Genomic DNA, 23,269 nt, shown 5'->3' with positions numbered 1-23,269 from the left:
TGAAGAGCGAGCTGGCCCCACAGGCTCCGGCCCTGACGGAGGAGCAGGTGCAAAGGGCCTGTGGCAGGACTGTCGTGGGCACACGGGAGGGACGTGGGCGGCCGGGCGGCCAGTGAGGGACGGAGCCAGGGAGCGGGCAGCTGCCGGTCGGGCGGGACCTTGGAACCCACGTGTCGCCTCACACGGGAAGGAGAGGGGGGCCAAAGGAAAGCAACAACGGAATTCACACAGGGAGGGGGCGTGACAGGGCGGGGCTGCTTTCTGAGGGACCCGGGCGTATGCTCTGACGGGGAATCCGCGGGGTTTTCCACGGATTTCCACTTTCAGCCCTGGGGGGAGGGAAGATGGGGGGGCTGTCAGGGGAGGGGGATGTGGGGGGGTGTCAGGGGGGGTGTCAGGGACCTGCCAGGGAGGCTGGGCGCCCGCCTGTTCCTGAGGGGGGTGGACCGGACGGGCTGGGGGGGGGGAAGGCGGGAGGAGCTTTCAGCCCTGGGGGGAGGGGAGATGGGGGGCTGTCAGGGGAGGGGGATGTGGGGGGGTGTCAGGGGGGGTGCCAGGCCCCGGGCTCAAGGCGGGAGGCCCGGGCGGCCCCCTGGCTCTGCGTCCTCGGCTGTGATCCCGGGACCTTGGCCTTGCCCTGCCTGTCAGTCTTGTGTTTTAGCTCCTCAGGGGCTGGGACCCCCTCGGGGCTGGGACCTGGGGCGGGTGGTGTTCGGCCCGCGGGCGCTGTTTGCTGCAGCCTGCAAAGTGTTCTGGAAATGAGGGCACATCGTCTGTTAAAACTTACAGGGCTCAGCCGGGCCGGCGTGGCTCTGTGGTTGAATAGTGACCTATGAACCAAGAGGTCACAGTTCGATTCCGGGTCAGGGCACAGGCCCGGGTTGCGGGCTGGGGGCGTGCAGGGTGCAGCCAATACATGATGCTCTCTCATCATTGATGTTTCTATCTCTCCCTCCCTCTCTCTGAAACCAATATATATATATATATGTGTGTGTGTGTGTGTGTGTGTGAGTGTGTGTGTCGGTGGGTATGGGTGTGAGTGTGGATGTGTGGGTGTGTGGAGGTGTGTGTGTGCATGGGGGAGTGTGGATGTGTGTGTGGGTGGGGTGTGGGTGTGGGTGTGTGTCTGTGGGTGGGGTGTGGGGTGGAGGTGTATGTGTATGTGTATGTGTAGGTGTGGGTGTGGGGGTGTGTGTGTGAGTGGATGTGGGTGTGGGGGTGGGTGGGGGTGGCAATGCTGGCGGGATGGGGGGGCCTCTGAGGCCTGGGTCTTGCCTGCTATCCTGAGACTGACCAGCAGATGGCGGCAGTGCTCCAGGAAAGCCAGGGAGGGCTGGGAGGTAGGGAGGGAGAGGTGGAGAGTGGCAGACAGGGACACAGCGAGGGCACCGGCCACCTTAGGAAAACCATAGGCCGGGTGGCCAGGACGCCCGACGTGCTTTTCACTGTGCTGGAGGTCAAGGTCAAGGTGTGACCAGGAAGGTTGCACTCTGAGGCCCCTTCCCTTGGCCTGGGGGCGGCCAGCACCCCGCGGGGCCTCGTGGCCTTTCTCGGGGCTGCATTTGGGGCAGGGGCAGCTCTTCCCCCGTCTATGGGGTCAGGGCCCCACCTGTGACCTCCTTCAGCCCTCAGGACGCCCCGAGGACCTGGCCGAACACACCGGGGCTAGGATTTCAGCACAGGAACGGGGGCGGGCACAATCCAACCCACCTTTTTAGGGGAGCCTTGCCTCAGTGGATGGAAACCCTCAGGTCACGCGTCTCTCTGGGCAGCCACGTCCCCACCCAGAGGGGCAGGGGGACCCCACAGCCCGCCCACAGAGGCAGGGCCGGAGCTGCGGCTCCGCACCCAGAGGACGGGGACCCGTGGGACAGGCGCTCACGTCACCCCCACCTTCCCCGGGACGGACGGAGCCTCCACGGAACCCCAGAGGGCGGGTGTGGGGGAGGCCCTGGTGGGACACACGGGCCCCAGTGGACGGCCTGGCCCGGGGTCGTGGGGCCCTGGGGAACCTCCTGGACACCAGGCCCCAGCGTCAGCGGCCGACGGCGGCCTGTGTCCGCCTGGCATGCTGGGCCGGGAGCCCGCCCCACTGGCTTCCTGATGGGACGCGCAGGAGGAGAGCACGGGAGGATGGAGAGGAGGACGGGGAGGAGGAGGAAGAGGACGGGGAAGAGGAAGGGGAGGAGGACAGGAAGGAGGAGGGTGAGGAGGAGGAAGAGTAGGACGGGGAGGGGACGGTGAGGAGGACGGGGAGGAGGAGGATAGGAAGGAGGACCTGGAGGAGGATGGGGAGGAGGAAGGGGAGGACGGGGAGGGGGACGGGGAGGAGAGAGGGGAAGAGGGCAGGGAGGAGGAGGACAGGGAGGAGGAGGATGGGGAGGAGGAGGAAGGAGAGGACGGGGAGGGGGAAGGGGAGGCAGACAGGGAAGAGGGCAGGGAGGAGGAGGAGGGGAGGAGGAGGACGAGGAGGAGGAAGGGGAGGAGGACAGGGAGGAGGAGGAAGAGGACGGGGAAGAGGAAGGGGAGGAGGACAGGAAGGAGGGCAGGGAGGAGGAGGACAGGGAGGAGGAGGATGGGGAGGAAGATGGGGAGGAGGAAGGAGAGGAGGACGGGGAGGAGGACAGGGAGGAGGAGGACGAGGAGGAGGAAGGGGAGGAGGAGGAAGGAGAGGACGGGGAGGGGGAAGGGGAGGCAGACAGGGAAGAGGGCAGGGAGGAGGAGGACAGGGAGGAGGAGGATGGGGAGGAAGATGGGGAGGAGGACGGGGAGGAGGAGGACGAGGAGGAGGACAGGGAGGAGGAGGAAGGAGAGGACGGGGAAGAGGAAGGGGAGGAGGACAGGAAGGAGGGCAGGGAGGAGGAGGACAGGGAGGAGGAGGATGGGGAGGAAGATGGGGAGGAGGAAGGGGAGGAGGAGGAAGGAGAGGACGGGGAAGAGGAAGGGGAGGAGGACAGGAAGGAGGTGGATGGGGAGGAGGAAGGAGAGGAGGACGGGGAGGGGGACGGGGAGGAGAGAGGGGAAGAGGGCAGGGAGAAGGACGGGAAGGAAGACAGAGAGGAGGACAGAGAAGAGGACGCCCCTAGCCCCAGGAGACGCCGCAGGGAAGCCTGAATCCAGTAAGCTAATCTAGACTCCGGGAAACAAGATTAGATTTCCAAATAAAGGCGGCGCGGACAGCGGGGCATCCATCTTTGATTTAGAACAGCGGCGGAGCCCATTCCAATGCCATCAGCGGGGGCAGATGCGGAGAGGAAGGAGCTGAGAGGGTCCCCGGCCGGACGCTCCCCCAGGGTGACCTCACGGACAGTCGGGGTCAGAGTGCAGGGGGCCTCCACACCCGTCTCCTCCCTGAGCCCCGAGGCCGAGGCAGACGCCAGGCAGGTGGGAGGGGCCAGCTCAGAGGCAGGGCCAGTGGCCACAGGAGGGCGGGGAGCAGCCACAGAGGAGAGGGCGGTGGTGGGGGGGGGGGCTGTGGAGAGCAGGGGGGGTGGTTGAGGCCAGAGGAGAAGGTGGGGGAGGAGATACCCCACAGTCTGCTACGGGGGGCACTTCCGATGCCAGAGGCCGCGCGGCCCCTGCTCCGCCTCCCTCAGGCCCCACGCCAAGCCCTCCCCCGTGGCCCACCGCGCCTCACCGGCCCACGGGGGCAGGAGAGCGCTCGCCGCTCCCAGACTCCGCGGACAGACACAGACCCCGGGCGGCGTCCGCTGTCCTCGCCTCCTGTCCTGACGCAGGCAGGCAGCTCGGACCGCGGAGGCCGGCGGAGGGTGGCAGAGCCACAGGGGTCCCGGAGCCCCTCAGGAGGCGCCTCCTGAGCCAGGACCCCGTGGGGGCTGTGCACAGGGAGGGTCCGTGTCCCCGAGCCCCCGGGACCGGCCGCTCTGCCGCTGCCCCTGCAGCACTGATCTGTGTGAGCCTCCGAGAGCGTCTCCACCTGAGACCGTCTGCGCCTCCGGCACGCCAGGCGCCGCCCGGGACGGGCTCACAGACAGGGCGCGGGCCCCTCCCTGGACCAGGGCAGACCGGCTCCGGCAGCGCGCTTCCATCGGATCCGGACGGGCTACGCTGATGCGTTCCTCCCTGGCCCTGGCCCTGGCCCCTTCCTATTGGCCCTGACCCCCCTCCCTGGCCCTCTTCCCCAGGTCTGACCCCCCTCCCTGGCCCAACCCCCCTCCCCTGCCCTGAACCCCTTTCCAGGCCGTGACCCCTCCCTGGCCCTGACCCCCTCCCTGGCCCTAACCCCCTCCCCTGCCCTGAACCCCTTTCCAGGCCCTGACCCCTCCCTGGCCCTGACCCCCTCCCTGGCCCTGGGCCCCTTCCTATTGGCCTTGACCCCCCCCCCTCCCTGGCCCCAGCCTCATTCCTATTGGCCCCGGACACCCTCTCAGGCTCTGACCCCCTTTCTATTGGTCCAGGACCTGGCCATGGCCTCTTCCTATTGGTCTAGGACCTCCTTCCTGGGCCCTGGCCGCCTTCCTATTGGCCCAGGCTTCCCTGTAGTTCTGGATTTCCCCCTGGGACCCAGCACCCTCTTGCCAGCCTCTGCCCCATCCCGGGCCCCGGAAGCTCTGTCCGTGGTGCTGAACCTGGTGCCAGGGCGGGAGCCTGGGCTTGAACAGCAGACGGTGCCCGCGGCTCGTGTGCACACGCGTGCTCCTGTGCACACGTGCGCTCCTGGAAAGCCGCCTGGCCTGCAGAGCGGGAGACGGTGCTCTCCCCGGGGATGCTGTGAGGAGAAACTTGTGTTTCTGTGTCTCTCTCTCTCCCACTTAAAAAAAAAAAAAGCCCGGCAGGCATGGCTCAGGGGTTGAGCATCGACCTAGGAACCAGGAGGTCAGGGTTCCATTCCCGGTCAGGGCACAGGCCCGGGTTGTGGGCTCCATCCCCAGTGGGGGGCGTGCGGGAGGCAGCTGATCCAGGATTCTCTCTCATCCTGGATGCTTTCCGATCTCTCTCTCTCTCCCTCTCCTTCCTCTCTGAAACCAATAAAAATACACGTGTTTAAAGAGTGAACCTCCTCCCTGTCCCCCTCTGAAGAGCAGCGATGAGCGGTGACAGCTTCATCCTTAGACCTGACGTTGACTTCACGGGCCAGACCGGCCAGGCACGGAGCTGTGGCTGAACGGAGATAATAAAAAGCAAACGGCCTCCAGAGAGACCCTCCCATGACCCCAGCTGCAGGCGGCGGGGGTTCCGGAATGTTCCGAGCCGGCGGAGGTGGGCGGCGTGAGGAGCGGTGTGCTTTCTGGTCCCTGGTTTCTGCACATGCGCGTGGGGTGGGGTGGCCGCTCCGGCAAGGACCCCTCTCGCCGCCCTCGGCCTCCCTGGCCCCGACTCCGTAAAGATCTTGTCGAGGAAACACACGGCACTTACAGAGGACGGCAAATTAATTCCCCGTTTTATTAATAAGGGACATTAAGAAGCGATGGTGCCATAAAAGCAGAATGGAGCCTCCCGGTTTAATGAGTTGGCGGCTGCTTCTGGGGCCTCGGCTCAGGAGCCACAGCGCCAGGCTCTCCGAGCTCCCAGCTCCTCCGTGCTGACCCCGCGGCTCGGGGCGGGCAGAGTGGGCGCGGGGGAGAGAGGGGGCGGCACGGCCGGGGGGGGGGTGTGACACAGTCACCTCGGGGCCTCACCTTGGGGACCGGCACCCCAGAGGCCCCTGGAGTTTGTCCCACCCACCCTGGGAGGTGGAATGCAGGGTCCCCAGCGTGCCCTGCACAACGCATGTAGCAAGAGGCATTGCATGTGTGCACACACGTGTGTGCATGTGTGTACATGAGTGTGTATGTGCATTTAGTCACCAGAAAGCTGGCTTATTAAGGAAGCACATGCCTGCCAGCAGACGCGGTCAGGCGCCCCCCTGCAAACACGCTCTCTGCTGCTGCCCGGGACGCGGGAACTCGTCTGGAACCCGAAGGCACCGGGTGGTCAGGGACAGACACATCCTCAGGCCCCGTGGCCGAGGTCCTGGTGGCTCTCCCGGCCCCGTCAGGCACGGGGACCCCGCGCTGCCCAGGTCACACTGAGGGGCCACGGACACCGCCCTCTGGTCTCTGCCCCGGCCTGTGCCCACTGGTGCAGGGGGGGGGGGCCCTGGGTACGGGCTGCGGCACTTCCTGCCTGCTTGGGGTTTGGTGAGCGTTGGGTCTGCTCTCTGAGGGGGGTGGGCACTGAGGCGGGCATTGAGGCTGGCACCAAGGTGGGCACCGAGTCTGGCTTGCGTATGGACACGGGGAGGCCAGCCTGCCCTCCTGCCGCCTGTCACTCGGTGGTTCAGCCTCACGGTGCCCCTCAGTGGGGCTGGGGCGGTCTGGATGGGAGTGACATCACCGTGAGCCCAGCGCCCCCTCCCGGACTGAGCCTGCAGGCTCTCTGAGGCCGCCCAGAGCTCCAGGCCCAGCCCCCGCGCCCGCTCTGCTCAGGCAGCACCCCCGGGGCCCGGGGCCAGAGCTCAGGGGCGGGAGGAGCCGTGGCCAGAGCGGCCGCCTGACTGTCCCCCAGGTCCCAGCGCCGGGGGCCCCGTTCTCCTCCCGGAGCCCCGGGATCCCCCTCCCCATGAGCCAGCGGGTGCTCTCCCTGCTCGTCCCCGGCCACGGCAGAGGAACCGCTCCCCCAGAGCTCCGGGCGCCTGCCGCCCCCGGGGGGGCCTCGGGAGGGGTGCGCCCGCAGCATCGGCGGCTGAACAGGGGGGCGTCCGGTCCCTGGCAGGCGGCTTGCCGGGAGGCGGACGCCCGGCCCTCATTCTCACTGCGGCCCGGGGGGTCACAGGGGCGCGGGGCCGCACCTCACGCCGCAGACAGACGTGTTGATGGGAAACGGGGAGCCGCCTGAGACGCCGGCGGCAGAGGGGTGCGCACAGCCCGCTGACAGCTGAGAATTGCAAACCCGGCGGTTCCTTTGCACCTGTCAGCGGCCCAGCTCCCCTGCTCTGTGGGCTCTGAGCCTTGCCCTGCCCGGCGGGGCCTCCCGCAGCCCGGGGGCTGGCGAGCTGGTGCCCGGGCCCTGCCGTGCGCACAGCCTCTCGGCTGTCCCGGGCGCTCAAGTTCCACTGTTCACTGGGACTCTAAAGGAGACATGTCGGCTGAGCTTGCTTAGCAGCCCAGGGGGGGCCAGGAGCCCAAGAGTGGCCCCTGCTGGCCGCTGAAGGAAAAGGCACCCCAGAGGGGCTGGACAGGAGAGAGGGAGGGGAGAGGGGGGGCAATACCCACCGTTCAGCTGCGGGAACAGCCCTGGGTGTGTCCATTGATGCCGAACAGCTGAGCTGTGGCAGCACCCCCCCCCCCGTTCCCCGCCCCCAGCCTGGGGGATCCCGCACAGGACAGGACGGCAGTGGCACCCCCAGCTCCTACGAAAATGCAAAGAAGGCCCTCCGGCCTGGCTCAGGGGTTCAGCATCGACCTAGGAACCCGGAGGCCACGGTTCCATTCCCGGTCAGGGCACAGGCCCGGCTCAGGAGGCAGCTGATCCATGACCCTTTCATCATTGATGTTTCTCTCTCCCTCTCCCTTCCTCTCTGACATCAATAAAAACGTACTTTTAAACACGCAGAGGGATCTTTGTGTCTATTTCCATCATCGCTCTTCGTTTTTCTTCTCGGGCCTCTTGGCGGAACTCTGAGAGCCAATCGTAATTCGATGATGAAGTATCGATTCCACATCTGTGTCCGCACACGAAGGCCTGTACTCCGGGGCCCGGACACTGTCCTGTGATATCGTCTGTTCTACGTCGATATGAAGGCGGATGTCCCTCCCCCCGCCCAGGCGAGTCTTGATAAAACACTCGTGTCCGCACAAGAGGACGTCAATGTCAATGCAACTCACACCCACTACGGGTGTGGATGGCCGCTCCTCCTCCGGCCGCCAGCCCCCACACCCCGTCGGTCATGGGCCTGTTTCTTCATGTATATCTCGCGGTGGGGAGTGTCCAGGGAGCAGACTGGCGCGAGGCAGGCAGTGCCCACGGACAGACCGGAGGGAGCCGGCTGCTGCCCGCTGCCATGCGCGTGACCTCTCTCGGTGGCAGAGAGAGTGACGCTCAGCCCGGCTGGTGGGGCCCAGGGGCTGAGCATCAACCTAGGAACCAGGAGGCCATGGTTCGACTCCCGGTCAGGGCCCAGGCCCAGATCACGGGCTCCGTCCCCAGTTGGGGGCAAGCAGGAGGCAGCGGATCCATGATTCTCTCTCATCACGGATGTTTCTCTCTCTCCCTCTCCCTTCCTCTCTGAATTCAAGGAGAACATATTTTTAAAAAAAGAAAGTAACATCGAAACAGTCAAAAGCAGGAAGGAGCTCTGCCCTTGCCCTTGTTGGCTCTCAGGGAGGGATGGAGACAGGTCCCATCTCGCCTGGCATCCCCTGTGCACGAGAGAGAGAGAGAGAGAGAGAGAGAGAGAGAGAGAGAGAAACATTGATGTGCGATAGACGCATTGACTGGTTGCCTCACGTATGCACCCCAACGGGGTGGGGAGTGAACCCACAACCCAGGTATGTGCCCTTGACCGGGAATCAAACCCGAGGATTTAGTCCATCATGACTGTGAACCCGGGACCGTTCAAGGAGCTGATGTTTCTGTATCACCTGAGTCATTTAGATAATATCCTCCCCTTCCCCCCCCCCCCAAATAAAATAACAGTGCAGCCCTCAGGACAGGGGAGGGGGAGCAGCCAGCCCCGTGTGGGGGCCTGCTCTACCCAGAAGGCCTCGGGGCTCTGTCCACGGGTGCCCGGCTCCTGGGCCCTGTCTCCCCCTTCAGACGAAGGCGAAGACCCGCCAGCCAGACCCAGCGCCGCGGTCTCCGGTCCCCGTGGCTGGAGGAAACCCCCATACACAGAGCAGACTCCTCCTCCGCTTCTTTATTAAACCGTTCTGTCCGCACACGGCCCTGCAGCCGCCAAACGGGCCCCCACTGCGGCCTCCGGCGCCGATACTGCAGAGCCACGCGGAGCGGCCGGAGCCTGAGGCTCGGAGGGGCTTATGTGTGTGTGTGTGGGGGGGTCCGGGTCCGAGGGGCCTGTCCGGGGACGTGCAGCCGGGAAAGCCGGGAGCCGGCGGGAAGCAGGCCCGCTCCCCAAACATCCCCACACCCACGTCCCCGCTAACGGCCCAGAATCCACGTCACTGAAGCGGGAAGCCGTAAACACCGGCCCCCTAACACTGCGTGTGGCGCCCGGGGCGGAATCAGTGCGGCTGTCCGGGTTTAAGTTCCTGCAGGGCCCACGCCGGCCGCCCTGCTCGGATACGGATCCGTCCCCGAGAAGGCAGAGCATGGAGGCCGCTCTGGGGAGCAGGCGGATGGAGGGATGGAGGGGGCACGGGGCCTCCGCCCGGTGCCAGGAGCCACCCGCGGCGGAGGCACAGCGGAAGGTCCCCGGCTCTCTCCTCCGCGCAGCGAGCCGCGGTCAGGATCACCGCGAAGGCCCTGGGTGGGAGGGGGTGGCTGGGCAGGTGCTCCCACCTTCCTCAGGGGCTCAGGGTGGGTGGGGGGCGGCCCCTGCTGGCTCTCCGGAGCCTCTAAGCTCCATTCAGGGGCCTGGCTACTCATGTGCTGCGCCTATGGAACGTTAATGCCGGCCTCTCGCCCGCAGACGGCCGCGTTCTGTCGAAGATTAACAAAGGGGTAGAGCGGGTCTCTCGGTGGGAGGTGCCTCTCACCGGCCCGTTTATAACTGGGGGGGGGGGGTCACCCCGTTAGTTCAAGGCTGGCAAGTAATGGATGGAGCCACGCCAGGCAAGGACAACAGCCAACACAAAGGGACGGGGCACAGAAACAGCCTGTCCCCCCAGCGAGCTGCCCACCCTCCCCCCAGCGGGCTGACCCCCCCCCACAGCGGGCTGACCCCACGTTGCCCTCTGACCCTTTTTTCTTGGCAAACCGCGCTGGGAGCTGGCTCGCCAGCCGCGGTCGGTCAGGCAGGCGGGTTCTGGGGGGGAGAAGGGGACGCAGGTGAGAGCGGCTGCCGGCGTGCGACGGCGAGAACAATGAGGTGGCGGCGAGATGCTTAGGAAGCTCTCGAGGGCCACGGCCGCGTCGTCGCTCAGGCGGAGGAGCCGGGTGTGGGGGGGAGGGAGAGCTGGCAGGCAGGCGCCTGGCTTCCAGCTGCTTCCCGGGAAGGAAGAGGTGTGCGTTGCAGAAATAAAGACAGTTAGTCCTCACCGGAGGATCTTTTCCCGTGGATGAGAGAGAGGGAGAGAGAGGGAGGGGCAGAAACACGGATGTGAGAGAGACACAGGGATGGGCTGCCTCCTGCATGGGCCCTGACCGGGCCTGGGCTGGGGAGGAGCCTGCAACGGAGGTATGCACCCACGATTGGAATCGAACCCGGGACCCTTCTGTCCCCAGGCCGACGCTCTATCCACTGAGCCAAACCAGCTAGGGCTGTGTACACTTTTTAAAAAATATATTTTTATCGATTTCAGAGCAAGGGAAGGAGAAGGAGAGAGAGAAACATCCACGATGAGAGAGAATCTTTGATGGGCTGCCTCCTGCGTGCCCCCTACCTGGCATCGAGCCCAGAAACCTGGGCCTGGGCCACGACCGGGACTCGAACCGTGACCTCCTGGTTCGTGGGACGACGTCCAGCTGCTGAGCCACACGGGCCGGGCCGGCGGGCACTTTTCGGAGAGCGCTAAGCCGACCCCCACAGGCTGTGCTCTCCAGAGAGGGTCAGGGGTCAGGCTATAAACCAGGGTTGGATTCCTGGTCAAGGGCATGTACCTTGGTTGCGGGCACATCCCCAGTGAGGGGTGTGCAGGAGGCAGCTGATCAATGTATCTCTCTCATCGATGTTTCTGACCCTCTATCCCTCTCCCTTCCTCTCTGTAAAAAATCAATAAAATATGGTTGTTGTTTTTTTTTGTTTGTTTTGTTTTTAACAAGTAGCCAATTCCCAAGGTGTGGGGTGGTATCTCTTTAAGGGTGTTTCAGCAGGAAGACACTCTGGCTGTGGTGACTGTGTGGACCAATGAGTTGGGACAATGAGTTGGGCTGCTGTGGGTAGTTTACTTTCTAGTCGCTCTGTCTCCTAACCAGCCTTTAACCCTGCGTTGGTAGGTGCGAAAGGGAGAGTTAACCTGAGTGGATGGCTAAGAGGGTTCCATCCTAACTACCCACATATTGAAATATACTTTATTATTGCTTTCAATCTGTTATTTTAAAGTCTGAAACATAACCTTTTTTATAGAATAACAATGAAATCCTTATTTGTTGAGAACATGCACAGATGGAAGTCTGCAAGCTTAAAAAAAAATTGAATAGCAGTAATTGTCCTGCTTTTCCAACCATAAAACCACATTTTGGTAAGGTTTTCATATTTAAAACACACACACTCAAAATAGCTTTATGAGTTCACAAAATAACATTGTATTTTTCTCAAGGTATTAGCATGTCCTTGTACTCCAGCAGAGAGGATGGAACTTATTGGAGATTTAACATTTGCTACTTAAAAAAAAAAAATGCTTCTTTAATACTTTCACTTCAATAGTCAGAAAACAGCACAATTACACTTCGGGGTACTTAATTTTTAAAGCTGATGAGGAGTGGTTCTCTGAAACACAGCACAGCTTCGGCAATGTCTGCAGCTAATCTGAATTTGTGATAAATGGGGGCTTAATGCACAGGGATTCCCCCCCTGTGGTATCACCAACGATTAAGCAACTTCGGTTCCACAGCGGATACATGTATCGAGTCCTCAGGTTCCGAAGGGGAAGCAGATTGGGAATGGATACAGTGTGTCCCTGAGGCTGTGGGATTGGGAATGGATACAGTGTGTCCCTGAGGCTGTGGGATTGGGAATGGATACAGTGTGTCCCTCAGGCCAGGTTCCGAAGGGGAAGCAGATTGGGAATGGATACAGTGTGTCCCTGAGGCCCGGGAGGCAGCGGAAGCAAACGCAGGGGCTGAGGGCACAGAGGGAAGAAGGGCTGTCACTGGAGTGAGAGATGCAGCCCAGGGAGGAGCCGGGAGCTTCAGTCCTGAAAGGGGCGGGGAGGGGGCTGCCAGCTTTGTCAGGGTCCCTGCCCACGCCAGCCTGGAGCTGAGAGAGCAGGAAGGTGCACCCAACCCTTTCTCCCCCTCTCTGCCCCCGCTCATGCTTTCCAGTGGCCAAACCAGGAGCCGGGTGGAAGGGACCAGGCTCCAGGGGTAAGAATGTGCGTGCGGAAGGCAGAGAATGGCTCAGGGGCCCTCAGTCGCCTCCCCATCCCGAGGCCTGAGGCAGGGCGAGACCACGCAAGCACCTCTCCCCGTCCTCCAAGACCGCTACCAGAAAACGTCATTTGGGGATTTTCCCGCTTCGGAAATTAAAAAAAAAATTCCCCAAACCCTTTCTCTTCTGTGTTTCCCCCCCTCATGTTCCACGTAAAGTCTCCTTTCCGCGGACTCCCCGGTTCCACAGAAGCTGGGGTGCAGCCACCCCGTGGGCAGCTCAGGGCTGGGGGAGCTTCCGGCAGCAGCACCAGGCCCCACCCCGGAATGCCCCCGGGGTCCCTCTCGAGGCTGCCCCGGTGCCTGCACTCGTCGTTTCTCTGGTGAAAAGCAAACGCCCTTGAAGCTCAGGCTGCAGCATCTGCCGGCGGTCCTGGCGCCTGCCTGCGGTGCGGCGTGTGCGGTGTCTGCGTGCCGTCTGAGCAGAAGGCAGCGCACACACAGCGGAGGGTGAGGAAGCCCCGGGGGGAGTGGAGGCGGGACCGCGGTCCGCAGGGACGTCCTGGGGGCCCGCCGCCCCCCTGACCCTCCGCAGGGTCCCGTGGGCACGGTCGTCATGGCAGCAGCTCCAGGCCCAGGACGGCGTCCTGCACAGGACAGGCCCTCCTTAGATGATGGCTGAATCTGCCAAACCGGCTGGTCCACTCTCAGCCCGGGGGGAGGTTTGCCAACCAAAACTGGGTCCGCAGCCTCTGGTGTGTCTCCCTCCCACCCCCATGCTGCCCACAGCTCTCTCTGTTGTCCCTTCGTCAGCGTCTCTCCATTGAAGCTTCGGTGTTTGTGTCCATATAACTGCCACCCCAAAGCACACACATCATGGCGTGCTGGGAAAATTCCAGCGAGTGTTTGCAGTTTATCTGTGTGGTTTTTTCTCTCGAGAGCAGTTCTGTAGGACTGTTATGTTTTGTTTTCCTCCTTTGACCTTCATGTCATCGTCTTGAGTAACAGCTTCATCCGGCACGTCTGCCGTCACGCCCACGGCAGGCTCAGGCGCGGAGTTAGCGGTGCAGGGGCCTCTCAGCGCAGGAGACATCGGGCTCTCGCGCCGAGCACAGGCTGAGGGGACACTCCAGATCGCTCCCAGGAGGACGAGAGGCGTTCTGAATACACAGAACAAGGTTTCCTCTTTTGGAGAATTAAAGGGTTTCCCAAAGCCAGGCCTTCACTCAGAAGCAACCCTGCATTTTCCTGTTTTTAATAAAAGTGCCCCACCACCAAGTTAATTTTAGAGCATGCTTTGAACGCTTTAACGGCAAAAAAAAAAAAATGTGGGGCCCTAACCCGTTTGGCTCGGTGGATAGAGCATCGGCCTGTGGACGGAAGGGTCCCAGGTCCGATTCCGGTCAAGGGCATGGACCTTGGTTGCGGGTACATCCCCAGTGGGAGGCGTGCAGGAGCTAGCTGATGGATGTTTCTAACTCTCTTTCCCCCTCCCTTCCACTCTGTAAAAAATCATTGAAATACGTTTTTTAAAATGTTGTATGACAATGAAGCTGAGTGGAAAAAGCATACCTTCGGGAGCACGGAGGTGTGGGTGAGAGTTAAATGATTTCATACTTTGCACAACTTAGAATCTCTCTCCGATGTCACCAGCTAGACCCAGGCTCTAATTTACAATGACCTTGGCCCTTGGAATCCCAAATTGAACTCTTCCGAACAGCCCGGCTCTCCCCCTGCCTCATGAGCAGATGAGCGAAAATCCAGGGGATGGCACTGTCTGGGGCTTTGAACGGAGACTAAAGGGATGAATGCCGTTTGATGCGCACGGACATTAGAGAGTCCGTTTTGAGTTAATAAAAGAACGAGTTTGCTTCATCTCCTGGGACAAAATATTCCCCCTTTCCCGAGCATGTTCCCTCACTCCCACAATAGGGACGCTGGCTCCTTCCCTGGGGCTGGGGCCTGGGGGGGGCTTCTGTGAACAGAGGTCACCCCCGCTTCTATCGGCAATGCATGGGGGGGCCTCTGACCTCCCCAGACACAGGCTGCACTGAGACCGCAGGAGGGTGTCTTTATTTGCGATCTCGTCGCTCCCGGAGTCTCTCTCCCGCACGAGGAGCGCCAGGCGGGTGGCTCTATTGCACCCCCACCCTCCGAGCCGGAAGCCTTCGCCGGGCAAACCCCTTTCTCACATTGTCATTTGTTTCCATTAACTGATGAATCATGAGAAATGAAATAACATTTTTGCCTTTCTAGAGACGAGAGAGAAAGAGAGAGAGAGAGAGAGAGAGAGAGAGAGAGAGAGAGAGAGAATCAATTCAAACAAACAAAAAAAGCTCTCTCATTGTTTTTACAAAGTAAAGAACCCCTTTGGGATAGGACGCTACTATGTTGCAATTCCTTAGTTACTGATATTTGACTGGTTCTACCACCGGAAGTGCATTCAGACTTGGAAGCTAACCCTTAGGTGACAGCGACAGCGATGTGGCGAGTGTCTGACTCATGTGTAGCTGAGGTCTGGATGCTGCGGGCAGACCCGGACACACACACACACACACACACACACACACACACGCATGCCTGTAGCTCTGGGGACTGCAGGTGCCTTCAGGGGGGACACCCGCAGTGGCCTGTGCGAGCAGGACTAGAGCAGACGTGCGCTCCTGCCTGCCCGGTGCCCCTTCTCTGCTGCCCCTCGGGGGGACTCCCCGCGTCTGGACGGGGTGCAGCCAAACACCAGACCCCCGTCCGGAGGAACAGCCTGGACCCACGCCCGGGGGCAGGGCCTTCTCGGAGAGGGACGGGAGCCTCAGGAAGAACCTCTCTAAGAGCTTTGTACTTTCAAACCTCGCCGAAGGACATTTCTTATTAATCTTTAGAGAGAGTGGAAGGGAGGGAGAGACACACAGGGAGACACATTGATTGGATGCCTCCTGCACATACCACAACGGGGCCAAGGACTGAGCCTGCAAACCAGGCATGTCCCCTTGACTGAAATCGAACCCAGGACCCTTCCTTCCATCCAGGGGCTGACGCTCTATCCACTGAGCCACATCGGCTAGAGCCACCCTGAAACTTTTGCTGCAAACACTGAGGGGAAAAAAGCTCCTGTTTCCTCGCGAGGAGTCAGCTGGCAGTGGCTTCTGGGAGCCGTCCTGTGGGAACAACGCTCCTGACAAGAAAGCCAGAGCGGGACTCGGAGCCTGTAACCTCAGCGGGGGCTCGGCCAGTGCGGTCCTCAGAGGCCTCCGAGCCGGGCCGGCCACCTGCAGCTGCAGGAACCCCGAGCCAACGTGTCACACTGAGGCGAGCACCTGCCTGCAGGGGTCTAAGGGCGTTCCTCCTGGCGCCCCTCCTGTCGCTGGCACCCCGTACAGGAGAGCACACGCCCTCACGCTCAGCCGGCGTCTGTCACTGTGCGAACACCTCCCAGCGGAGCAGCGATGAGGCGTGCCAAGGCCGTGGCGACCTGAAACGTGGTGGCTGGAGCCGCCCCTCGGGGAGGAAAGCGGAGACCGGGGACCTCAGGGTGCCCACCAGACACCCCCCGAATGAGAGCACGTGCGAGTCTGGGCGGCCAGGAGGGAGCTGGGCCACGGGCCCCGGAGGACACGCCAGCAGGCTCTCCCAAGGGCCAGGGGTGGTGGTGGGGGGCGCTCTGCGCATGGCTCAATCCCCAGCACAGAGTCACCTGCGGGTCAGTTAGGTGTGCGGGTCCCTAGGGGCGCAGCTGCTGCCGCTGAGACCGGGGAAGAAGGACGAGGCAGAGGTGGGGAGGCGGGAAGAAGACCGAGTCCAGCCAGTTCACCTGCCTGCAGGACGTGGAAGCAGAGCCCGGAAGGACGGACGGAAGGATGGGTCCGGCTGCAGCGAGGCCGAGACTGGAACGGGGGGTGAAGCACACGGGCACCCACATGGCAGTTCGGGCGTGGGACTGCCCTCCGGAGCCCCGCCGGAAGGCCAGAGGAGCGCTGGCCACCGTGTCTCCCCCCCCCCCCCCCCGCCCCCAGCCCGGCCTGCAGGGGCTCCGGGAAGCCGGCCGTCCCCAGCCGGGGCAGCGCTGTGACTGCCGCACAGACAGGCCGGGCCCGAGAGCGTGCGCCCCGCCCCCGGTGTCTCTCCGGGGCCGGGGTGACAGGTGCACGCAGCCTCATTATTGAGCCTTCACCTCCGAAATTAGCTCAGGCTCTCACAGGAGGTGTCAGCCGGCAGCAGCTTGCTTTCAAAGAGAAGAGTGGGAAAATGTTTTCCTGTCGTTTTAACTAAAATTCCTGCCGGCGCCCCGCCCCTTCCCTTTGTCCTGGCAGAGCCCAGGGACTGCTGCAGCCCCTGAAGGGAGCTGGGGTCAGAAATACCCCCACTATCTCCCCCCCACCTCCCCACCTTACCCCCAAGGAGCTCTTCAGAGACCCGTCAGTGTGGCCAAGTGACAAAAGAGCCGGAGAGCCGGAAGGCACGGCTGTTGGGGGGCGGGCCTCCGGGCTGGGGGGAGAGGGTTCCCTGGGGGGAGGCAGAGGCAGTGCCCACCTCTTCCCAGGTCCCCAGGCTCTCCTCTGGCCGCCGCCAGGTGCATGGCTGCTCTGGCTCCGCTGGGCACGCAGGTTCAAGGTCACCCAGCCGTGACCAGAGCGCCAGGCGCCCAGGTGGGCAGTATCCCAAGCCGCCTCTGGACCTGCCTCTTAGGCCTCCGCCCACTTAACTGCCTGCGTTCACCCGTCCAGGCCTCTTCCCAGGCTGCCTCTTCCCTCTCCGCAGCTCCCCTCCCCTTCCTCTCAGCAAAGCTGGATCTTTACATTCAGGTGTGTGGCTGTGTGTGTGTGTGTGTGTGCGTGTGCGCGTGTTAGTGTGGGTGTGTGTGTGTGAGAGAGAGAGAGACAGAGTGTGTGTGTGTGTGTAAAGTTCCAAGTCAACGCCTGACGCGAAAATTCATTGAGGGTCAAAATGACTGTTGAAAAGGCGCCCATAAATCACAAGATCTTGGATCTGCACTAAGGGCAAGGATGCGCAGGCGCCGTGGGTGAGCCTCGCTCTGAAAGTGCACAGGAAATAAAAAGTGAGGGTGCCAAGGATGCACTTTTACCCCAAGAGAACACGGTGTCCAGGAAAAGTCTGATGCCGGAGCGCTGGTTCCTGCCTGGAGCCCTGAACTGCAGGAGGCATCGGGCGCGGCCTCTGCTCGGCTCACCGCCGCGCCCCCCGCGCCCTCCGCGTCCGCCCCAGGCCCGGCCTGGCCCTGCCCTGCCCGAGGCTCCAGCCTGAACAGAAGGAAGGAACTGGCGAAGGAAGGAACGCGCGCTGACCTCTGTGGCCCGGAGCAGGCTCTTCCGGTGGCGGACAAGGGCGGCGGCGGGTCCAGGGGCCAGCCTCCGTGCCCACGGGCCAGGGAAGGTGAGCGGGAGACCCGGGCCTCGAGTCCCGGCCCAGCCGGCTCCGGGCGGCGGCACGTGCACCTCCGAGGCCGCCGCGCGCGCCCCGCCCCGCCCGCCGCGCAGGCACGCGCCCTGCAGCCGGCAGCCCGACCAGCCCACAGCCTGCTGCCCCTCGCGCCCGCGCCCGCTGGGGGGCGCCCCCCGCTCACCCCTCGCGCCTGCACTGCGGGCGCCGCAGGTCCCCGGCGATTGCACTCCCTCCTCCGGACACGCGCCTCCTACCTGCGGCCGGACGGGAGCGGGAGGCGGGCGGACGGGCTGAGGGAGTTGGACGAGACCTCGGTGGCAGAAGGCGGCGGGCGAGGGAGCGGGCTGCCGCGGAGGACGGCTCGGGGGCGCGCGCGCGCTCCCGGCCCCGCTCCCTCCACCGTCTCGGAGCCAGAGCCCAGCCCGCCGCCGCGCCGCCCGCCCGGCCCAGCCTAATAACAACGGCGCCCCGGGTCAGGTGGCCGCGCGCGGACCGCGCCGCCATTGGCCCGGCAGAGAGCGCGGCGCGCCCGGATTGGCCGGGGGGCGGGGCCTCAGCCGGCCGGGGGCGGGGCCTCGGGGAGGCGGGCGGGGCGGCGGAGGGGGCGGGGCCAGGCCGCGGTCCGCGCCTTTGTGCCGGGCGCGCGCTCTCCGCCGCTCCGGCTGCAGCGCGGCCGCATCGGTAATTCAGAGCGGCGGTGGCGGCGGGTGCGGGCAGGAGGCGGCGGCGGGAGCAGCGGGGACCGGGCGGCAGCGGCTATGCATCCCAGTGCGGCCGGGCAGCCGCGGCTCCCCTGAGGCCCCGGCGGGGCTCCGGGAGGGAGCAGCGCGCAGCGGGGCACGGCCGCTCGGGAGCGCCAGGGACAGCGGGAGCGTCCGGAGCGGCTCCGGCGGAGCTGCGCGCGGGGCTGAGGAAGGGGCTCCGGAGCGGGGCTGGGGCTGGGCGGGGGGGCGGCTGGCGCGGGCGGCCCCCGGGGCGGGGGGCGGGGTGGGCGCCGCCGCCGCGATGCCGGGTGTCGCGGAGCTGCTGCTGCTGCTGCTCGGGGCGGTGTGGCTGGCGGGCCCGGCCCGGGGGCAGAACGAGACGGAGCCCATCGTGCTGGAGGGCAAGTGCCTGGTGGTGTGCGACTCCAACCCCACGTCCGACCCCACGGGCACGGCGCTGGGCATCTCGGTGCGCTCGGGCAGCGCCAAGGTGGCCTTCTCCGCCATCCGAAGCACCAACCACGAGCCCTCCGAGATGAGCAACCGCACCATGATCATCTACTTCGACCAGGTGAGCGCTGCGCGCGGGCTGGGCTGGCGGGGGGTGGGAGGGAGGCTGCGGGCAGGTGCCCACGGTCCCCAAGGTCTCTGCGGAAGCGCTGGCAGAGCTGGCACTGACCCTGCCCGCTCCCCTCCGCCCCCATGTCTTATAGGTACTAGTGAACATCGGGAACAACTTCGATTCGGAACGCAGCACGTTCATCGCCCCGCGCAAGGGGATCTACAGTTTTAACTTCCACGTGGTCAAAGTCTACAACAGACAGACCATCCAGGTCAGCCGCCGCCTCTGGGCCCGGCCCGGCCCGGGGAGGGGCCGCTGGCCGCGGGAGTGAGCGGCCGGTGGGAGCGGGAGACGGAGCAGCAGCAGCTGCACGGCCCGGCCGGGGAGTAGCGGGGCCTCTTGCTTCGGTGGCTGGGCCGCCCTTGGCTTCCCCTGCCTTCGGCTCTTGGAACCCAATCCCCTCCCCAAAGACAGAGGTCCCTTCGCGCTTCCCTCGGAGGCTGCGGGGGTTTCCGCGCTGTAGCCTCACACCCGCTTCCATCAGATTCCCCTAACCCCACCCTTCAGCACCACGGACAGCGGCCCGGCCCCTGGTTCCTGCCCGGAGCCTGCAGGACGCCCCTGACCTAGCCCCGCGCCCAGCGCTCAGGTGGGCTCCGGCGGTCCTGTGCCGACCGGCTCCGGGTCTGCGGACCAGCGGCGCAGCCCGAGCCGGTGAGGGGTGGAGAGGGACGGGAAGGGGCCCTCATGCCGCTCCCTCCCGGCTCCAGTCTGGTCCCAGCCCGCTCTCGCTGCTCCCGGGGCTCGCGAAGGTGTCCAGGTTTCCTTCGGGGCGAGGCGGCGGTGGAGTGCGCGGCTGGGAAGAGGGGGGCGCGCGGGGCCCGTTCGCTGCCGAGGCCGCCGCAAGGGCAAAACCGGGCGGCAGGTGCGGGGAGCGGCCGGAGCGGGACAGGAAAGGAGCCTGGGTTTTGGGGATGGAGCGCGGACCGCAGCTCTGCGCGAGGTTTCTCTTTAGTCCAAAGCCTCGACCGGCTCCTCCGTGTCCGGCCAGGCAGCTAGGAGCTGGAGCAGCCAGGGTTTTTTGTGCGTTTGTTTTCCCAGAAGCACCAAGCGCGGGGTGGTCCGCGTTTCCATTTGAGCCTTGGGGGTGGGGTTGAGGGGGGAGGGGACTAAGGTGTCAGGGCGCTTGAGCCACCTATGGATCCCTCAAATTGGATTTTAAAAAAAAAAGCGCCCTCAGGATGCGATGGGCGGATGAAGGTGACTCCGGTGAGGGGCAGTCCCATCCTCTCATCTAGGTGGGCGCCTTTTGTCCCCTCTGACCCTGGGCAGTAACCGGCAATGCCCCTTTTCTACCCCCACACCCCCCCCCCTTCCAGGCCTTTAAGGCCGTTAGCTCAGCGCGCAGGTCCTGTCTCCACTGCCGCTTCGGTACCATCTTGGCTTCTCTCTCTCTCCCCCCCGCAGGTGAGCCTTATGTTGAACGGGTGGCCGGTGATTTCGGCTTTTGCCGGCGACCAGGACGTGACCCGCGAGGCCGCCAGCAACGGGGTCCTGATCCAGATGGAGAAAGGCGACCGGGCCTACCTCAAGCTGGAGCGGGGCAACCTGATGGGCGGCTGGAAGTACTCGACCTTCTCCGGGTTCCTCGTGTTCCCCCTCTGACCGCCTCCTCGCCTCCGGAACCAGAGGCCGGGAGCGGCCGAGGCAGGAGGGGGGGGGGTGGCGAGCAGGCGGCTGACAATGGGAAGGACTGGAAACGGACCCCCCGCGCCCCGCGTAACGCAACTGTTTCCTGTGTGTTAAGCGCGCGGGCGGCCCGCGGAGGCGGCGGCGGACGGCTGTGTCCGGTTACTCATTCGGGGAAGTAGATCCCAGTTAGCTCCGCGCACCCCCCTTTCCAGAAATAAGCTGCCCCCCCACACACACCCTCACTTCCCGCTGCAGTCGCGGAGGAAGAGAGACCGCCTCGTCACCGGTCCTCACCCCCTGCCCCCGCTCCCCCGAGTCCCAGAAAAGAAACTGTATTTCCCTTAGAAGTGGAAACGCCCCCCCTCCTGGGTCCCCCCCCCCCGCTGACATCCGATCCGCCCCTCCCCCGTGTTAGGCGGCAGGGGGGGAGTCTGTATTTTTCATTTTGTGATGGAGGAGGCGGCTTTTCACTTGGAGAGCGCTGCTCTGCCGAAAACACACTCGAGAGTCCATTAGCGGCAGATACTTGTCCGCGGCTGCTGCTTAGCGGAGGGAGGACTCGCCCGAGTGGTGACTGGTTTAAAAATATATAAATATAAATATATATATCATTTGTACACGGAGGACTGCCCAGTGGACGCTGGCTGTAGTGTTTCCGTAATTTCTATGTCCCCCCCATTCGGAGTGATCGTGAACCCCAAGGCTGCTTGATATTCTGACGCTTTGTCGAACCCCGAACCCCGTGTTCTGTGGCTCCACTCACCTCCGCCCGGAGGTTCCCCGGGGCCCCTCCTCGTCCGCCCCCTGTACCATACGTGTGAATAGCCAAGAGTTACATCTGCTTCCATCTATCCAATAAAGTTGAAGTGGGACTTTTATTTTTTCTGACACCGCTTCCTAGACGCTGCGTCTCCCCCAGCGGCGAGGTGTGAGGGTCGGGGTGCAGAAGGGCGAGGCTCCGAGCGCCTGGGAGACGGGCCAGCCTGCGGCCCTGGAACCAGGCGGGCGACCGCGCACAGCCGCCCCGCACCAGGCCCGGGGCTTGTCCCGCACAAGCCTGTGTCTCCTGCTTTGGCGCAAACCTTAAAGGTTTGGCCGAAATCTTACCGGGAAACAAAGTTGGGATTTTCCGAAGTCCCCGCGCGCCAGGAAGGATGTGAACCGCCGGAGCTGGGACTGGCTGCTTGGGAGCGCGCTGCCCACGCCTCTGCCCGGCGCCCCCGCCTGCGCTCCGGGCGCCCCCGCCGCCTCCCGCGCCGCCGTGCTCAGGCCAGGGCCTGCCCTCCGCACCGCCTGGCACCGGGACTGGCGCGCCACGGGCCTTTGGACAGAGAAGTTCCTGTAGGAGTGCCAATTGTGCGAACATAATGTGAAAGCAAAACTGAAATAAATAAACGACGTCGTTCTAAAGCTGGAAGTCTGGCCCCGTGGCTTTGGCCGTGGGGAAAGCGGGTGGGTGGCGGGCGGGCGGCTCCGGGCCTCCGGGCAGAGGGAGCCCAGGTCCGGATGGCCCCCTCCGGCTCTGGTCCTTTTACAGGTTGTTTTGTTTTTGTTTTTCCTCCGGCCCGGGATCGGGGATGGATTTAGTTAGCTCCTGGAGGCTGGGAAGAAGGGGGGATTATAGTTAATAAGCGACGCATCTCAGGATTGAGAGATTGGCCGGGCGCAAGCGGCCTTCCCGGAGTCTCCTCCGCCGCGGCAGTCAGGGCGCATCCCCCGCGGGCGTTCAGCCGCCCCAGCGCCCCAGCCCGGGAGGCAGGTGGGGAGGGGGTGGGGAAGGACCCGGGAAGTGAGCCGGGACAGGAGTGCTTTTCTCTCCCGCCTCGCCGTTCCCTCCCCGCAGGCCAGCCCCGAGGGAAGCGGAGGTGAGGTGGAGCAGGAACCGGAGGACTTAATGTTTAAAAGGCGCCACTGGATTCTTTTCAAACGGAGGCGCTCACAAGGGTTCTCCCCGAATTCCTGGGTTGGGGGAGAGGTCATCAGCGGAACCAGTTGACCCAGACCCAACCCCCCCGCTTTGCCCCCCCCCCGCCCCCGCCAAGCCAGGTTCCCTCAGGCTGCGCCCCAGGTACTCCCTGGGGGTGGAGGGGGGCAGCAGCCACCGCCCAGGAAGCTGCGCCCAGATGCGCTTGGAGCTCAGTGGGTGCCTGTGGGTGGTCACCCCTCTTCCTGAGGAGGGAACCTCCAGGCAGGTGACTCTGGCAAGCCCCCTCTTGGGGCCCAGTTTGCCCATGGGTCTAAAGACAGAGAGGGGCTAAATTCCCCAGAGTCCCCCCCTGTTCCAGGCCCCGCTGGCCTCTGTTTCCTGCCCGGGGTTAGCGAGTCCTGGCTGCAGCCCACGCTGACCTGGCTCCCAAGGGCCGGCGCCCGGAGGCCGGGCCTGGGCCGGGCCTGGGCGGAGACCTGAGGCTGGGGAGGGGCCTGAGAGGCGGGGAGGCCTGGTAGCCAGGCCCTCACGCCCACTGCGAGCCCTGCCTGCGGCCCGGGTGCTGCGCTGGGTGAGGCGCTGGGACAGAGGGGAGCATGTCCTGGGTCCGGCTGCTTCCCCGGGCCCCTGACCTGGCAGGAGCCCCTCCTCAGTGTGTCCCAGTCACTGCTGCCTGTGAGCCCTTCCCTCTGCCATTCAGCGGAGGCCGCCCCCCCCCCCCAATCCTGGTGCCCCTGCCCCCGCTGTCTCTCTGCTTCTCCCTGAAGTACAGTCTCTCTCCTCTGCTTTGCAAAACCCTAGTCTTTCTGGGAATGTAAGCAGCTCACTGACAGGCTGCCT

The 23,269-nt window shown here is 64.1% G+C and overlaps 2 protein-coding genes across 3 annotated transcripts in view; both read left to right on the top strand.

Annotated features, from left to right (window-relative positions):
* The first annotated feature begins 3,173 nt into the window (after nucleotides 1–3,173).
* The window catches only part of SIAH1 (siah E3 ubiquitin protein ligase 1), a 216,834-nt gene continuing 196,738 nt past the window's right edge, over nucleotides 3,174–23,269 (top strand). The window contains exon 1 of the mRNA XM_084905518.1: nucleotides 3,174–3,177. The gene's annotated coding sequence lies outside the window, so the exon portion shown is untranslated. The remainder of the gene's footprint in view (nucleotides 3,178–23,269) is intronic.
* Nucleotides 18,173–21,610, top strand: CBLN1 (cerebellin 1 precursor). Of its 2 annotated transcripts, none has more exons than XM_084906872.1 (3): nucleotides 18,173–18,819; nucleotides 18,962–19,081; nucleotides 21,404–21,610. In XM_084906872.1, exons 1-3 carry the CDS (start codon nucleotides 18,550–18,552, stop codon nucleotides 21,587–21,589), a joined length of 576 nt encoding a protein of 191 aa, XP_084762998.1. In that variant the 5' UTR covers nucleotides 18,173–18,549; the 3' UTR covers nucleotides 21,590–21,610. The 2 variants fall into 2 exon arrangements, with proteins under 2 accessions (XP_084762998.1, XP_084762997.1); XM_084906871.1 differs by lacking the exon at nucleotides 21,404–21,610 and adding an exon at nucleotides 20,278–21,380 and having other exon boundaries at nucleotides 18,186–18,819.

The sequence above is a fragment of the Pipistrellus hanaki genome (genome assembly GCF_964339955.1).
Source record: "Pipistrellus hanaki genome assembly, chromosome: 15".
Taxonomy (NCBI): Eukaryota; Metazoa; Chordata; class Mammalia; order Chiroptera; family Vespertilionidae; genus Pipistrellus; species Pipistrellus hanaki.
Note: the sequence above shows the minus strand (reverse complement) of the source record. Positions and strands in the feature narration are given on the sequence as shown.

Bases quoted from the DNA above. Each gene is read 5' to 3' on its own strand.
- CBLN1 (XM_084906871.1), top strand. From the start codon at position 18,550: ATGCCGGGTGTCGCGGAGCTGCTGCTGCTGCTGCTCGGGGCGGTGTGG. The intron at 18,820-18,961 runs GTGAGCGCTGCG...CATGTCTTATAG, and splicing joins TGATCATCTACTTCGACCAG to GTACTAGTGAACATCGGGAA. The intron at 19,082-20,277 runs GTCAGCCGCCGC...TCCCCCCCGCAG, and splicing joins ACAACAGACAGACCATCCAG to GTGAGCCTTATGTTGAACGG.